Source organism: Lutjanus erythropterus, chromosome 21, assembly GCF_056507025.1.
Source record: "Lutjanus erythropterus isolate fLutEry1 chromosome 21, fLutEry1.hap2, whole genome shotgun sequence".
Taxonomy (NCBI): domain Eukaryota; kingdom Metazoa; phylum Chordata; class Actinopteri; order Lutjaniformes; family Lutjanidae; genus Lutjanus; species Lutjanus erythropterus.
This window is the reverse complement of record NC_139337.1, coordinates 18,510,563-18,528,833: the sequence shown is the minus strand read 5'-3', so window position 1 is coordinate 18,528,833 and position 18,271 is coordinate 18,510,563. Positions and strand designations below refer to the sequence as shown.

Sequence of the window (18,271 nt, the reverse complement as noted above, 5' to 3'; positions counted from 1 at the left end):
AGCCGGGAAGATATGCATATCATGAATTATTTTGACACTGGGACCTTTTAATTTTCGCCAGCAATATTTCATCCCACCAATCAGTGCCTGGAGTGGTTGTCGGACGTGGCGGTGTCAGAGGACGAGACTCCCCCCGGTGGATCCAAATCATCCAGGGGGACAATAATGAGCTATGGCCACAATTATGAGCTGCCTGTGTGTGCATGCATCTCATCAAGGCCGTCATGCAAGCTGCTGCTGCAGGAGGGGGAGCATGCACAGAGATACTGTACACAGTGCAACACATATACCTTCAACTATTTCATTTTTTATGAAGAGGCAAGATAATTTTATAAAGCAAACCAGTTTTTTTATTCAGATGATAGCACTTTTTACTGGTGGAGAGATAAGTACTCAAATATCGTACTTACAGTATTTGTTATTTGACATCTACTGCAGTAACTTTACAGACTGAAAGTGGAAAGAAGGGTAAAATAAGCATAATTTCAAGCTGCTTGCACTTCACTTGAGCTTTTTATTTTATTTTTGCTTTAAACTACTACATTAGGATGGCAATGTTTTTCATAAAAAGTGTTATTATTATAGAATTATCTGGTATATATCACACTGACAGGAACCATTCTGCATTATGAGTACTACTACATTTGAGTACTTAAAAAAAAAAAAAACTTTACTTAAGTACATTTTAATGTAACCTTTACTTGCAATGGAAAATGTTTAGATTTTGATATTGAATATCTACCAAAGGCACCTTTCATAGAGGAATTATAAGATGTCTTTTACCTGTTGTTATCAGTTATAAGAACCTTTGAGTTACCCTTTATTACTGACACACCAAGGTAACACTTTATTATAAGGGTCCAGATCATATACTTAAGTAATGATTAACTAATTCATGATTCATGATGACTCATGATGACTGTATGAATGTATCATAGACTCCTGTTGCAGTCGTCACAATGACGTTCTATGATTAGTTATTAGTTACTTCACATATTAATTGATATGCAATCAAGTATGCTGTATTTAAATTAAATTCATTTATGGAAGTTTATTTATGTATTTAAGCTTATTATGTAAAGTAAGAGCTTCATATTTCTGTGAGAACAGGCATTGTTCAGATTTCAGAGAGGCTGAACAAATCTGAAATTAACTTTCTACTAAACTACTAAAACGTAGCTTAAAATTGATCGCATATCAGACATATCTGTGAATTAACATTACCTAACTAATTTTAAGTCAAATGTAAATGTAAATGTAAAGCAATATAATTTCTTGGTGATGAGCAACAGGCGTTCATGATACATCCTGCATTAAATCATTATGACTCATACCAATATATTTAACATACATGGATCACCGACTGGGGACTACAAGAATAAACCACTATAAGAACCCACCATCATAGCATAAATGTTTCTTATCTCTTCTCTATTCATTATATAATTAATGTAATCTGAAAAAAAAAGCAGATTAGATTTATTTTAGGAAAATTACATTTAATTTGCATACTGTCTAAAACGGAAATGTATACTTTTCAACAGGGCACATGAGAAAATCTGTCTGCTGCATCTGTGTCTGTCTCCCTCAGAATGACTGACAGATCTCCCCTACCTCCTTTTTTCTTTACATTAGAGACCCCTGGCAAACATGAGCATCAATCAAGAAACAGTTCCATCTATTAAAACTGCAGAGGCAGAACTGAGTACGATGTACTGGAGCCCACCAGGACTGGTATTTTTAAAAAAGCACTAAATAAAACAAAATTAGAAAACAAAGATATGAAGTCTTTAGTTACACACTGATTGACAAAGTCATGAAAATTTGAAATAATAGAGTAAAACAGTGTTACCATAATATAACTGCATTATTATGAAATAAAATGGATAAATACAAGCCTAATGCCAAATATTGTTCTTATTCCTGGCTTATAACTGATGTTGTTAACAGCCATTACCTCTTATAAAGGGTGCCTTATTATTAAGTTGTACCAACACTTCTTTCACCATGGAGACAAATAAAAATATTATCAGAAGATGCTGTGTATTGTTTGTAATGTATTGTCATGTTGGATGTATGTATTTTGGGGTTTTTTTCCTGATGTTTGTTGTTGCAAATGGAGCCACAATGATGGAAGACAAATTTCAGACTTGTTCTGACAATAAAAGTATCAATCAATCAAGAATTTCAGACTCAACCACCACATTATTTCACGTTTTAGTTGCCTCACACAGTCACAGCGGCCACATATGAAATCATAAGGACGTATTATGCTCCAGCATGTCTGTCTGTGTGTGATCTGTGGACTGTGTAACTTAATATTTGTGTCTTTACCCAGCTCCCTCCCTGTGGAGCGGGTATTACGTGAGCAAATTGGATGCTCAAACAGTCAGTCCGTGACCTTCCCTCATCCTGGATGTTGACCCCCGTATAAAGAGAGACATTACATCTCGTTACACAACAACACGGCTCTGGCGCTTCGCTGCAGATAAAGAAAAATGTCTCAATTAAATCTTCACAGGGGCCCCCCTGCACAAGAGTTATCGCTGCCCCGGTAGCGCTGATCGCTACACTCACACATCCTCAAAAGTTATTTGACATAAATTGCCGGAGTCACATCATTTCCTGCCACACTCTGAGCGGGATTTACGGCTGATCCCATTGACTGGGAGCTGAACCTCCAATAAAATTCCTCAAGAGCCCGTGGGGCCGTGAGACGCACCTATCTACCCTCCATCACCGCCCCTGCACACAGATTAACCATGCAAATACACACAGGTGGGTGGCTGAGGGTGATACCGACAACACATTTATGCACATGTATGCAACTGTGCTGATAGGAGGAGTGTGCACAAGACAGGCTGATTGTGTTTTATCTGATGGTGGGGGGATGAAGTGGCAGCTTATCCAAAGAACTCAAGGAGGAGTGAAAGTGAAATTATCTGTGGCTTTAATTTGAAAATGAGAGGTGAGTGCCACTGCGATGCTCTCTGGAGGATGTGCAAAAAAACCTAAGAGAGGAGTGATATCATTATAAGGCAGCGTACGAACCCTTGAGGAGAATCGTTTAAAACTGAAAATTGCTTCTTACATTAGAGCCCAGGCATTGTGGAGAAAAGTGCGCACTATATGAACTGCTAAAAACAACCTTATGGCTGCATTAGTCTGCAGATATTACAGTGTGAGGTGAGCAAAGCATGTTAATGGTTGTGAGCGTGTTAATGGTTATGATGAAACTGACCAGATGGAAATGCAGTTTCAGCAGGGCTCTCGGTGGCATTAAGAACCTTAGGTCATCTAATTACAAACAAGTGTTTTCTTCATCGAGATGTTTTCAGGTTATAGTCTGGACCCCACACTTTGGTGTCCTTGTCAGGCTTACTGTCTCTCTCTAGTGGTGATAAGTGAGAAGTCTGACACAGGCCTCCGATACTGCAAATGATACACCCTCATTTGGTTGGTTTGAATCAATTGGTCGGTATTTACACTTAAAAAGTAATTCACTTAATTAAATGCACGGTTGCAAGATTTTTTTTAAGATGCAAACATTAGTTTTGATGAGCTGTTTTGTTATAATAATGTTGGTAATTACAACAACGTAATATTGTGTGGAATTTAAACTAAAATTTCTGCATTAATTGATTAAGACTATGTTCAAGCTGCAGTGACTTAATGAAAATGTCTTGATAACTTATTTTTGCTTCACCTTGAGTTCAGGATTTCAAGTCCCCTCTGCCTCTCACTAAACATGCTTCAGACAGCTGAGACTGTGTTAGAAGAATTATGGTAATTAAGTACAAAACATTTCATGCAATCTTTAACATAATGTGGAATAACTAGTTGTAGCAACTTAATTTTTTATGAGTAATGAACTTAAAAAGTTGTGTTTATGCCTCCAAATATAAAGTAAGTGGTAATTAAAGGCTAATTCCCCTGACTTGATGTAGTGTTTAACTTCATCTAATTGCATTAGAAGTTGTCATAATTTCAAAAGATTGATGCAAACTGTTGTATTATTTATTATATTATATATATTATATTTATTTATATTTATATTATTTATTTATTTATTTTTTTTTTTTTTTGCAAACAAACCCCCATTTTTTTTTACAAGGAACACTAGAGTAATTTCAAAATTTTGGTTACATTACATATTCTTTACTGTTAAAAAAAAAAAGAAAAAAAAAAAAAGCAAAACAAACAACAAAGAATTTAGTGGAATCAACTAATCTTTTCTCATTAACATACTCATAATACTGAAACTGATGAAATTTAAAATTTCTAGTATTTATTTTCAGAACACAAATGAGTGTGTTGTAAAGAGTTAAATCAACTCATTTTATTCACAAAATTTAGTTTCTAAAGAAACATGATCAGCATATTAGCAGACTACCCAGCATGCAGTTTGAGAGTTAAAACTCTTCTGCAACCCTTCATTTTTATTTTTTGAATAAAACATGTATGATGAAAACTTGCTGTGTGTCTCTAACACACTTTAAGATAAGTCATGGTTGCTTGTTTTCACAATAATGGAAAAAAAAAAAACTGCTGATGAAGATTAGCATTAAATTCAGTCCCTACCGCCTACATTTAGAATTTGATAATTTCACTGAGAGCAGTTTCACATATTGTTTTGTGCCAATGCTGGAACAAAGCAGCTCCAACAGGAGCAGCTGCAGCTGCACGTTCTTTGTGTAAAAAGAAGTAACTTTCTTTCAAACTGAAAGAATTCAAAAGGAGATCAAATTTATTAGCAATGTTCATCAGTGTGACTGAAGAGTTGTTGGTATAACTTAGTATCTCAGGCTTATTGAACACGTTTCATGTTTTCTCAAGTACAGCTGAATAAATATCAAGTTTATTTGACTAGATAAGTCAATTTTGAATCACTGCAAAACTACCTCAAATTGTCAGTGATACGTGTTAAGACAGCCCGGACACTAACTTCTAACTAACTTTTTGTAAGTTAAATCACACACACACACACACACACACACACACACACACATATATATATATTAGCATTGATACAGTGTACCTGAAACTCTGGAATTTTTAGGCCCTTAAATCCTCAGAAGAAAATGGAAATTTGAAGATCTGAAATTCCCTGACAACTGAGTTATCTCCATGTGCTGATGAAAATCATGTGATGTCATCCAAAAGCTCCAGAACTGCTACTTAAAAGGACCCTGGGGTGAGATTGTGTTGTCAAAAGTATCAGATCTTTAACAAACTCTAAAAAAAAAAAAAAAAAAATCACTCCACTAAACAAAGTACACTTATAAACTGTGCATTAAATGATTATCTGAGATTTGTGTATTTGTTTAAGGACCTGATTTAAAATAGCATAGTTTTTTTTATGCTTTTACATTTTACTTTGTATAACTGTGATGCAACAGTTTTTCTCAGGATTTTCCAGTACAAATGACAGTAAACGTGGAATAGATAAGAGGAAAGTTATGCTTCATTAAGAATGAAACCATGTTGTTGTACCGATAGAAAAACATTTTCTTGGGCCTTGTTTCTTAGTTTTTATAACTTTGTGTTCAGTTTTTGCATTATTTGATACAGCTCTTCTTTCTCTGCTTTCATTTTATATAACTTTCATGTGTATTTGTATATACTTTAAGATGGGTGAAGATGGGGAATGGGCGCTGGGAAGGGTGGGACAATGCATCTGTGATTTGTACCAACTGTTTCTGTGTTATGTATTTACACTGTCATACTCATTTAAGTAAAAATAAAAAAAATATATTATAAAAACAAATGTTTCTTTTAAAATGGGCTGAGCAGAATTAAAATTGTTTAGTCAAAATTATCATTAAATGTGCTCTGCAGTCACCTTCCATCCAGATGATACAGCAGGGCAGTGAAGGCCGACCCTCCAGCTTGGCCCAGCGTTTCATTGGAGGCTCAGCAGCAGCAGCAGCAGCAGCATCAGCATCATCAGTGGCTCCAGGGCCTCCAGCTGGGGCTGGCTGCTGCCTCTGCCTGCCTACCAGCACCGAGGGCTGGGGGAGGTGGTGGGCAGGCCGCTGGATTGCCCTGGGGCACCTCACTTATGCACCAGTAAAGAAAACTGAATTTCTACCCTCTCTCGCTTTCTCTTTTGCTGCCTTCAGCGATTTGATTTGACAAAGTACGGTCTGGAGAGCTGGTGTGACCACTGCACACGCCATGAAGAGCATCATGAGAGCATAACACTGGGAAACAATAAGTCAAGAACATCTTACCATATTCAGTATAACCAGAAACGAAAATAAAAAGCACCAGACACATTTTGACTTTAAGTTTATCATCATTTGCATTAACAGTGTTTGGGAATCTACAGTTTTAAGATCTGCATTACATTATATTACATTTCATGACAGACACATGAAGTCTGTACACATGAAGTTACATATTTGAGTTTGTGGTTAATCTAACAATTAAGGGAAATTTACAATTCTATCAACACATAAGGACAGTTCTAAGAAATGTTCAAGTATTTCTTTGCGGTATGAGCTGAGACACCAAATATTAAAAAAAGAAAAGAAAAGAAAAAGAAATTACATGACGCAGTTTAAGAGATTAATTGTGCAAAATGGACAAAAAAGAAGAAATTTTAATACTGATGATGACTGTAACTTTTAGCTAAATACCTTTTATTCAAAAACATTATATTGAAGGATGATGGCGATCTATAATAACTACATTTAATGCAAAAAATTATTATTGCTTTTCCATAAAAGAGCCACCATCATTTCAGATTATTCAGGTCATTCTGTGCCATTCCTGTATCCGTTTGACCTCTACCAACTGTGACGTCTCCGCACCATCAGAACAACGCAAGTCGCCTGGTCAGCATTGTATATAATAATCGCCAACGACACTCACACAAGTCAGAGGAGATAATGATGAAACCTGGAGTGAGTCATTGGGTTGTAACGGCTAAAGAAAAAAGAGAAAACTCATGAAGTGTGTTAGCATTAGCTGCTACAACCTCTCATCCTTATTGTGCGACATTAAAAATGCAAATCAGTATTACAAAAACGGAACAAAACTTTCCTTCACATGTAAGGTCTGAGATTTTAGGGAGTCAGGCACCATTTACAAAATGTACAGGACCACGCCCTTCTTCCAGTATGCCACTACTGCTCATGAGACAGCACTAGTGAGTCCTCTGTATGCATGTGTGTGAGTGTGTGTGAGCGCGCACCAACATCATCTTTGCTTTAAGGACACTGCTGGCTAAACTGAAATCGAACTGAGCAGGTGGGAGCTACAATACTGTAAGAATGTCGGTGGGAGTCCAGGTAGCACAAGCAGGCAGCTAACACGTTCGTCTTCACCATGCTGATCGAGGATTTTACTAAAACTACAGAAGACAGTAGAGGGCTGAAAGCAGAGGTAGCCTAAAGTCTGTGCAAATAACACGAGGAGCTGTCAGTCAGTCATTTTCCTGCATTATAACGTCATCAGAGGAGTCCTGATTTGTGACTGAAACAACTAAACGCAGTGACAGGTGGCGTATTAATCAGCCAACTGGCTAATCTTTCAATACACAACAGTCTAATGCATGTGAGCCGGTGGCTGAATGGGCTGCGGCCGCTTGCTGGTGTCTAAGGTAAGGGACACTTGACCCCAAAATTAAAAATATATGTCTTTGCTCTTTCCTGTAGTGTTATTTATCCGTTTGAGCACCACAAACCAAGTGCAATTTAGTCTCACTGTGTTGGAGTAGGGCTGCAACAACTGATCAATTATTCAATTAATCAACAACTATTCTGATAATTGAACTGTTTTTTGTTTTTTTTAAGAAAAAAAGTAAAAATTCTCTGATTTATGCATCTCAAATGTGAAAATTTTCAGATTTCTTTATTCCTTAAACACCTAAAGACATCATCTTCGGCTTTGGGAGACACTACATTTTTCACCATTTTATAAACCAACTAATTTATTAATCAAGAAAATAACTGACAGTGAAATTAATGATAATTGCAGCCCTACACTGGACAGAGGGCAGACATCTCCTCGGCCAATGTCTCCAAACCTCTTGTACTCACACCAAAACAATCTAAATGGATAAATAGCACTACAGGTAAGAGGAAAAAGATGTATTTTTTAACCATTTCTACCTAAGTGACATACCTCCGTGAGCTAAAAGCTGCTGCTGCTAAGGGCCGCCTGAGAAGCACAAATGTTACATCCGACATGCTCGGAGCTCTGAAATCATTTGAATGAAGGATGAAAAAAATAAAATAAAATGTCAAAAAGGCACACACAATAATCACAGATCTAGGCATCAGGCAAGATTGGCACAAAAAGACTTGTAGCATGCTAATAAAACTGAGAGGAGGGGAAAAAAATGCTTAATTTGGAAATGAAAAATATGAAAAAAATATAGTTAAAGGACAACGATTGAGACACGAGGAGGAAAGCAACCAAAAATCATGCACAAAAAAAGGAACTCCCAATTTTCTACAAAATCAGCCTCAACAATTAAATACACCTGCCACAATGCAGCGATAGACATTTCCAGAATGTTATTTGGTTTTGGCTGATTTAAAGTCCTCTGGCTCTGCCTGGTGAGATACATATGCAGCTAGTATATATTTGTGCACACACAGCCAGTAGTGGGATTTGTAGCTTGATATTTACACAAGTTAAAGTTATTGCAGGTTCCACGTGGCAGTCCAGCACTTGTTGCACACACACGGTGCCGCGGTCGGTGTGCTCTGCAGAGGGGGGGAGTCTAGACTAGTGGAGGGCCGTGAGGCAGGGCTTTAGTCCGGGGACGAGGCTGAGGGAGACGCTAAGGCTGCAGCTGGATGGAACTTTAGAGAAAAACAGGGAGCAGAGAGGGGAAACACAGGAAGTGGTCACCAGTAAAAGGAGCGCGTCAGGAAGTTGGCGGCCGTGCTGAGCCAGCCCATGCCGTCCGTGATGGAGCCCACACGTGTGACGGCCTTGTCCTGCTCCTGGGACGGACTCTCCTCCTCCGGCAGGTAGTCCGGGATGTCCGTGTTCTCCTCCACCAGCACCGCCGAGTCCTCCTGGAATGGCACCATCAGCTGCACGACGGCAGAGAGAACATGTTTATTTAACAAAGAAATAAAATAATGGCAAAGACAATAGTTTGTATTTGTATTATCACAAAGCATGTACAAAAGCAAATTATTCCAAGATCAACATAAAGCACGACTGTTCAGCTACAGAACCAAATCATCATCTGTAGTCAGATTACATGACTGGTGCAGGTCTGACCCCTGCTGGCCACATTTTATATGACTACTGATGAAACCTTTATTTTCAGTTATCTGAGCAATAACTGTTAAAATTCTTTGCAGATCACTGGAGAACAAACACTTTAGAATCTCATGTTTTGTTAAAATTAAACAGTTTCACCATGCAGTTTGGGTACGAGCTCCAAACTGGGAACACACTACTGTAAATGGTGCAACTGGGACTGGTCGTGTGTTTGGCAAAAAGCTAGTAGCCTACAGGCGGAGGCAGAGATGTGACTAGCTAATCATGTCAGTGTGAATAAGTCTCAGCCACAGGCAAGGGCGGCTACACTCCCTGTACACAGATACACACAACATACACACAACATACAGCAAACATACAGCGAGCATACTGATCCATCCAGCTCAGTTGGTGTAGGTTCACATACAACATTACAGATCAGACACATCAGCTGTTCTTACCTCTCCTCCATCATCGGTCTTCACCACCTGCTGAGCCTTCATGACTTTGGTGGAGTTGATTGCTGTACCCAAAGCCTGTGAGAAAGAAAAATACAATTTTGTTTATATTTGTGATGATCTGTACTGTAACATTAGTTTTTCCAGTATCAGGCAATTTTTGCTTTGGGTACATAGATGCACAGCAAAGTTATGCCCTCAACATCAAATCAATTGGATACAGTATTATTTGTATGTATTATTTGTTGAAAGGCCTATTCAGACAATTTCCTGATGGCTTTAATCACCAATAATCAAGTTAATATCTACATTTTTGTTCTAAAAACTCTAGAATTACACTTTTAATATAATCAAAAACAGATAAGCTAAATGACCTCTGTGTCTATTCCTGCAATCCAGGAAACTGTACACTTTAAGTGTTTTAGCTCAGCTTTTAAACATCTATAAGCTGTTTGACTGTAGCTGCATTGTTAAGAGTAACATTCAAGCACTTCTTAAGGACTTTCAAGGTGCCTAAACCAAAAAAAAACCCAGATTCTCAAAGCCTGATTTTACTATGTTACTTTTAATCTTTTCCTGTATAATACAAAATTATATAAAATAAATTAAATTAAATACTATAAATACAATCACAAATTCAATAATATCTTTTTTTTATGTTGAAATGGGTTTCATTCTTTGATTTTTTGCTAATTTCCAAAGTAAAGGATGAACAGAGGACTATCTAGCTATGAATAACAAATATGACAACAGGATCGTTTCATTTCATGTATTAGAAAAATAAGATTATATAAGATTCATATACTATAAAGATAAATACAAGATCATATAAGATGTTTGGTTTTCACAAGTGATTGTGTTGATGAAACACCTTGTTTTACGGAGTATATTCAAATTCAAGCATATTCCTGAACTTGAAATCAAATAAAATAAGTGCTTAACTTTAAAAACTTTGTATGGACCCTTTAGACACATGCAGGAACAGTGTTTTGTTTAGTAATCAGTCAGGACAGGTGCTGATAAAGTGGTGAAACTTGGTGTTAAACCTGAACAGATGATTGATAATTATTCTTTATGAGACATTCGTAAAAATGCTTAGTAACCCTAAACTGCTCTGCATCCAGAGAGACACTTACTTCAGCTTTAAGGTCAGAGCGGATCCTGACAACACATCTCTTGACAGCCATCTGGAAGGTGAAGCTGATGACCCCCCGAATCTTCAGTAACGCCTCCTCACAAAGGCTCCTTCGAGTCTGACAACAGACGGGAAACAGATGAAAGGTGCAAGCAGAAGACCAACATGGCATAAGTTAAGAAATGATTGTGGCTTAAAGGTAGATTATGCAGCGTAAGATTGGAAATGTTGACGAGGCAGAATCAGGTCAAACGTGGGCATGAAATATAAGAACTACAGTTTGGATGAGTTTGGTTCCCAGCTGCCACAGTGTTGTGCGTTTGTGCTGCAGCGATAGCGATGCAGCCCACCAGAGGCCGTCTGTCTGCTGTAATGTAATCTGGCTAGGTGAAAGCTTCCTGCAGTGCAGCATTCAGGTTCAATCTCAACACCCTGCTGTTCAATGGCTGACATTTACAACCTGACCCCCCCACCCCCCCGTCCTGTGCCAGATAGACACCACTAAGCCGCACTGACAACTCCGTGATAATGACAGCAGCAACCACGACGCTCCAAAATGAGACATTTGTTCATCAACAGACGTTTGGTGTGTCTGAGCGTGATAGATGTGTGCTAGTACATCCTGTTGAGTCCTGGACGTGCTTCGCTGAACACTTACAGGGTCGTCCAGTCCGTCGATGTGCAGCACCACAGTTTTGGCCCTCTTGTTGTTGGAGCCCAGGAAGAAGTGGGCTTTGCGCTGGCAGGAGGCAGCTGCTGCCTCGGCCTGTTCTGCCTCTTCTTTACCAGCCGACTGCAAAATCTCGTAGATCTCAGAGGCCAGCAGTTTGGTCTCCCCTGGCGACGTACTCCTTCAGGGATAGAGAGTAAAAACAAGGGGTGAGAAGGAGGCAATCAGGAAAGAATAATGACTCATGTTGTTTAAGGGGATAGTTTGGATTATTATTATTTTATCCACAGTCAGTGTATTAGCTACAGTAGTTAACACCCACAGTTTAGAGAAGCAGAGAGGGGCACCAGCATAGAAGCTAAGAAATTTTCATGCCTTAAATTTGTTGTCAGACAGTCTCCTCTGATGGGAAACCATTGTTATACGAGCCAAATATCATTCTCTCCAAACACACCAAACTCCACAGGCGAAATCAGAAATTTTACCTCACAGAACATGGGAGTTGCTGGTCTACCGCTGCATCAACTGGTTACTTTGTCGGTGCTATTGTGTGACTTTTTTGTTCTAAAAGGTTAGTCCTTATTCATCAAAGTCACACAGTAACACAAACAAACAAAATATCAGGTAAACTGGCAACTCCTGTGTTCTGCAAGGCAAAATTACTGATTTCATCTGTGGAGGTTTTGAGAGAGCGATATTTGACTTGAGTAATGGCTGCTTCCTGTCAAAAAGGGCTGCCTTACAGCAAAGTAAAGCAGTGAAAATATTCATAACATAGCATACGCTTCAACTGATACAATTTATAGTTAGTAGGTTAGTGTTTTTTTGTGGTCAGACGTCTAGTTGCCCAAAGTCAATTTTTTCTTGCCTTGTGCAATTTGTTTAATTTAGTAGACTTAATTCAATAATAACAGAGACTTAAGTTAATTGTTATATCACTCAGTTTCCATGCTGGGACTCCTCTCTGCTTCTCCAAACTGGAGGCTTGCCGACTGCCATCTCCTGTAGGTAATACACTGACTATCGATAAGTACTTAATTTAATAATCTGAACTATCCCTTGAATTGTTTGCAATTTAATGAAATGAAATGAATGAAATTATCTATTGTGTTGTTGTGTTGCTGTTTTACTTGCAAGTGTGACTTGCTGTGACAATACTAAAAGAGCGATACAGCTGCATGAAGGTATGATTGATGTCAAGACTGGGTTAAATTTAATATTGTGCACTTTTGTCCATATTACTGTGCCAAGATATTTCTGTTTAGAGGCAAGACAGAAATACCCTTGCAAAGGGAGACAAATCATTATGCCTCTGTGGGAGAGGAAAAGTGTGAATCATGCTTAAAATTGAAATAATTTCATTCAGCTCCTATTTTTGTAAGCTCTGATGGTTGAGAGCTGAATCTGACACTCAAGACATAGTCTCTCAGAGGGCCACACTGACAGCCATATCACCACCCAAACTTCCAATAAATTTACAAATACTGCCTGTCTTTGCAAGGTTTCTCAAAAGGTTCAACAAGTTCAATTCAAGACTTACAAGTTACAATTATAAATACAAATAATTTTTCTCGTCCACACTGGCAAAATAAAGAAGTACACAAGTTTTAGAATCAGGGCACATGGACACAGAGCACAACGTTAACTTCATCAATCCAATCAATTTTTAAGGCCTGTCAATATCATATTTAAGACATTTTTTGACGTTTTGAGACCTAAAAGACCCATTTTGGACACTTTAAGTATCCATCCCCTGAGTATCTTTTTATCACGCACTCTGTTTATCTCAATCCTGTTTGTTAAACCACTTTGTGTACCAAGAGACACACTGCAATCCATCATACAACATTCAAACTAATGCTAATTAAGCCTATTCTGCACTTCAGTTGTGTTTTTACAGTCGTTTTAGCAAATAAATCCACAGCGGTGCAGAATATTTTCGTGGGCAGCAGCTTTCGTTGAAGAAGCCACATGAGGTCAGTTGCAGTTGCTGATATTTTGTGAGGGATCCTGAGATACGCCTGCAGGCTATACTGCTTTATATGTCACCAAGTCATCACTCCTTCTATAGTAACCACATACGACATCAGCTGTCTGGCGCGGCCGCCCTCTGGGAGCCTGGTGCTCTCCGGCGCTGCACAACATATTCCTGCTCCGGCTGTATGGAGGCCTGTCAGCCTCACGGCGAGCCAAACACTCTCTTCAATTGATCTATTTATTTATTCATCACTTTTATGTATTGAATAAGAGCCAACTCCATCTCGAGCCTCAGATCTTAATGTGTTGAAGGAATAAAAATGGTATTCACACCTGTTTGGTGCGACTATGCTAGACACTCCCCCTCAGCCATGTGTTCCCACTCTGTCCAGCTATGATCGACCTCTACACAAAGTCACATCGACTGGACTGCGAGCAGGGAGAGCTGCTGCCGTTACTGCAGGGCTGCTCTTGATGCCTCCCCTGACTAGTTGAAGTGACTGCCTCACTCCGGGGCAACCGAGAGCTTTGCCGCAGGAACAGAAGGGAGGAGGGGGGGGGCGACAAAATCATACAAGCTACAGCCGGCCACTTGAACATAGGTCTATTCCTATCAGGGTGCTAATGATGAACAGCAGTCACTTAAAACTGCCACAGAGCCTCGGGTTAGAGCAGCTATCTGGAGCACAACACCTCCTCAAACCAGACCTGCCTACAACACAACAAGCATGACCAGGGTGTGGTCATCATGCTCTTTTAGGAAATTATAGAATAAACTGTGTACAATGCTTTTAGGAAACACCAACAAATGACACAAGATCAAAGGGTAACTTCTGTATGTTTCAACATGGACCCCATTTCCCATGTTTTTGTGTCTAAATGACTAATGGGGACAACAATTTTGAAGATGTTCCAGTATGAAGGGAGAGCTCTGCAGCCAACAGAAGCAAAACTTAAAATGCTCATTTTTGCCACTGACAGGCTCAGATTGTTATTCTAACTGTCTGAAAACATGAAAAGGATCGTTCCAGAGAAAGACCTTTTATGCCGTTTTATGCTCTTGTTAAACTAACTAACTACCACCAACAAATTAAAGGTTTAACTGAATCAAACCAGAGCTGGTGATTGTTGGAACAGTAGAAAGATGAGCCAAGATTTTTTGGTGGGTTTTACTTTGTTTCTGTTGAGTTTCAAAGATAAAATGATAAAATTACCATTTCTGCAAAGGGAATCTGGTTAGTTTGGAAAGAGCAATAAAACAGCTGTTTCTGGTTTATCAAAACTTCTCTTACTCTTTTAAAAAGGTCTCTCTCTGTAATGTTGTTATTATATATCTATAATAACAATCTGAGCCTGTCAGTGGTGAAAAGAAACACTTATAGTGGATGTACTTTGATAAAGTGCAGGTGCCCATAAGGATTATGTATGTTGTCACTTACTTTAATAGATTTTTGAGTTTTGAGCCCAACTAAAACTCTTGAATTTTGAAAAAGTTTTACCAACTAATGTTTTGCTGAGATAATTTACTTTTCTTCTTTGACTAAACTTGAGAAACTTCAGAAACCTCCAACAATGTATTTCAAAAATTAGACAAATCAATTAAACAGATTGAAGTGAACGTGAATAATGGGTAATATAATTTAATATCTTCAATTGCAACCATTTAATTTTCAAGCACACAAATACTGACCAATCAGATCCACACCTCACTCTTAACTGTTAAAAATACTTTTGGGGGGGTTTCTAAAACTCAAAGATTCAGGTTTATCTAAAGAAGAAAAGTAATTTAGGTCAACAAAGCTTTTTTTTTAGTTAACATTCTACAGTGTACAGGACCAATTTCAAAAAATGTTGTCCCCATTAGTCACTTAGACACAAAAATATGGGAAAATAGGTCCAGCTCTATTAAAACCATCCAAAAATGCTTAAAATATACCATGCCTCCTCTGCAAAATAACCTGCTAACCCCACAACAAAACCAGAGCAAATAAAAGCTCACATCAGTAAAAATATGCAAGTGGACTCACCTAGAAACTGTAGATAGGTGGCAAAGTGCATTAAAGTCTATGACATGCAGAAACAGCAATTTAACTGTTTACCGCTCTACTGTAATTCAACTTTAATCACATTCATCCTGACATGGCGAATAAAAGGACATCATCCAGTCTGGAAAATCTGCAGACTGGCAGACACTGTCCACGCAAAACAAAAGAAATCCTAGGTTAAGGTTTTACGTAAAGAAAGTGCACAGTGAGCATGTGTGTGTGTGTGTGTGTGTGTGTGCATGGATGTGTGTATGAGATGTGGTGATGACAGGGACTTGCTTCTGCATGACATTCTGCAAACTCAGCATCATGCCCAGCTCGCCCTTCATCTTCTCCCTGTTGGCTCGACATTCTGCCAGGTAGCGCACGGCCTGCAAGGACAAGGGCAACTGTTATCTATCCGGCACTAAAAGCTGACAGACCCTTTGTGATATCAGAGCAGAGAGAAGGCTTTTACATGGGTGAGCATGTGCAACAGTGAAATATTACATAACCAATATAAATACACATTCACCGACCCTGTGTTTACACTTCACGGGTTACCGTCAAGGAGCGACTGTTACATAAAGCCACTTAAATGTTTACTCACAATACAAGGCATGTACTGTAGAAAAATGTTGGTGGTGGCGGTGGAAGTTGGAAGAGGTTGCCGTGTAGAGACTTTGTTTTGTGTTTACATAACAAAACAGACAGCAGATGTCACCATTGTACAGTGTTTCAAATGTGCGGCTGTTTAAATGTCACCACATGTCAGCTTGTGACGGTGACTGGGACACAGTGGTGGGACAAATGGCCTTTAGACTGTCACTGAAAGCTGCTCTGACACTGCTGGACAGCAGGGGGGGACAGAATATGACAGAAAACACCTAAATTACAGCACCAGTAGGAAACTCAACTGCTTATTCAACCAAGGCTTATTTAATCTAAACAGCTGATGTGGATATTTCAACTAGAACGCTTCAATAATTCATTTCTCTCTTTCTATATGGTATCTATAGTTTTCCTTTATGTAACAGTAACTGTGTGTGCTGAGTTATATATGAAAGCACATAAATAAAATATTGATAAACAGATTCTGCTCACCAATAGTGCAGAATAGACAACTTGTGGGTTGGGGTGGTCCAAAAAGAGAATGAGACCCGGCAGACAGCCTTGGTCTTCTACTATGGCTCTTCGGTTCAGGGGGTCCGCAGCAAGATCTCGCAGCTGGTTCACCACCGTCAGTGCATCCATCTCCGCACTCATGGTGCCTCTTGTCTTGACGCCACCACACACATTAAACCAATCTCTTCACTCTATTGAAAAACAATAAGATTTTATAATAAACTAACCTGTAGATTTTTTTTTTGTCATCACAAGTAAAGAAGATACTCAGTTTGCAATAAGAGAAAATAGGGACCACTATTATTGTAGTTTTATATTTTTCACATATTTTTAAAATCAAACTGACAAAGACCATCACAACTATCACATTTGACTGATTTAATTTATTTAATGATAAACATATAATACTGCACAGAAAATATGTAATGCAATACTGTGCGTCTTTTTCCAAAATTTAACTTTATTCCAGTTTATTAACATGTTTGTTTTTTTCACACCTAGTTTCAGTTTTTAGTTTAGTTATAGTTAACTATAATAGAGACATGAGTATTGTCTCACTTTTGAAAAGCTGAAACCAGTTAATGTTTGGGTTTTTATTTTCATAATTGACATGAACATGAACAGACAGATGTAGATATGTCCGATAGATGACAGATATTTCTTGTGAACCAGCTCACCAATTAATGAACTAGTGGCTTCAGCTCTGATAAAAATGTGTTTTGTACAGCAACAGAGCTCAAAACCTATTCTTACCTTTTTTTTTTATTATTAGTTTTTTTTAATGTGACACCCTGCAAAATGAAGTGTCAGTGGCATGCACTAACTTAAACTTTTACAAGTATCCCATTGCCACGTTTGTTTGTTGTTGTTGATATGTTGGAGTTTCTGTAGATTTATATCAACATAACTTTTGAAATGTTATGATTCATAATCTGACTGATTAGTGATGTTTGGACATTTACTGTTTTTACTGATATGCAGTAGTAAAACTGTAGTAAGACCACAGCTATCACATGAAAGAACAAGTAGCTTAGCATGCTTTGGTAGGCTAAATTTAACAATCATGCGGTTCAATTACATTATTTGCGGCTAACACAATCAATAATGTATGTAAGCCATAAGACAAACACATGTTTTTACCAAAGACACTTTCTACGACCCCCAACCTCACCTCAAATCACGCCCTGTGCTACAGGGGCGACTCGGCAGCTAAGCTAGGCTAGCTAACATTACTTGACAATTATAGCATACCTTTCAGACAGTTTTCAGTAAAATCATGGGACAACCCCGGCTGACTTCAGTTACGACAGATGTAAAAACAAGAACCAAAAAAGAGACGGCTTCGATCCGACACCACCTTTAACAACAACTATAACAAAATAATTTGACTAACGCTAGGCCTGCGCCTCTTTCTTTACTATGGTCCTTTAGCTAGCAGCTGTGCAGTGTGTTTGGGTTTTGTGGCACATCAATGGGTGCACCTGTTTTGTTACTAAGGACATCCTAGTTTTCCATAAAGATCCAGGAAGTTTCGGTGGGCCACTGCCCCGCCGGGAAATGTAAGGGAATAAAACGAACGTCCACAGGAATCCTAGCATGTGATTGGAGAGTATAATTTGATTGAGTGATAGAAAACCCAATCAGCAGATAGTTT

At 38.5% G+C, this 18,271-nt stretch overlaps 1 protein-coding gene across 1 annotated transcript; it reads right to left on the bottom strand.

Moving 5' to 3' along the window:
- Positions 1-8,125: 8,125 nt before the first annotated feature.
- armc1 (armadillo repeat containing 1) lies at positions 8,126-18,075 on the bottom strand. Its single transcript, XM_084747210.1, has 7 exons — positions 17,869-18,075; positions 16,597-16,808; positions 15,793-15,884; positions 11,480-11,672; positions 10,823-10,939; positions 9,690-9,764; positions 8,126-9,053 (listed from the first exon to the last, which is right to left on the bottom strand). The coding sequence occupies exons 2-7, from the start codon at positions 16,756-16,758 to the stop codon at positions 8,862-8,864; spliced, it is 831 nt and encodes a 276-aa protein (XP_084603336.1). The 5' UTR covers positions 16,759-16,808; positions 17,869-18,075; the 3' UTR covers positions 8,126-8,861.
- Positions 18,076-18,271: the final 196 nt, after the last annotated feature.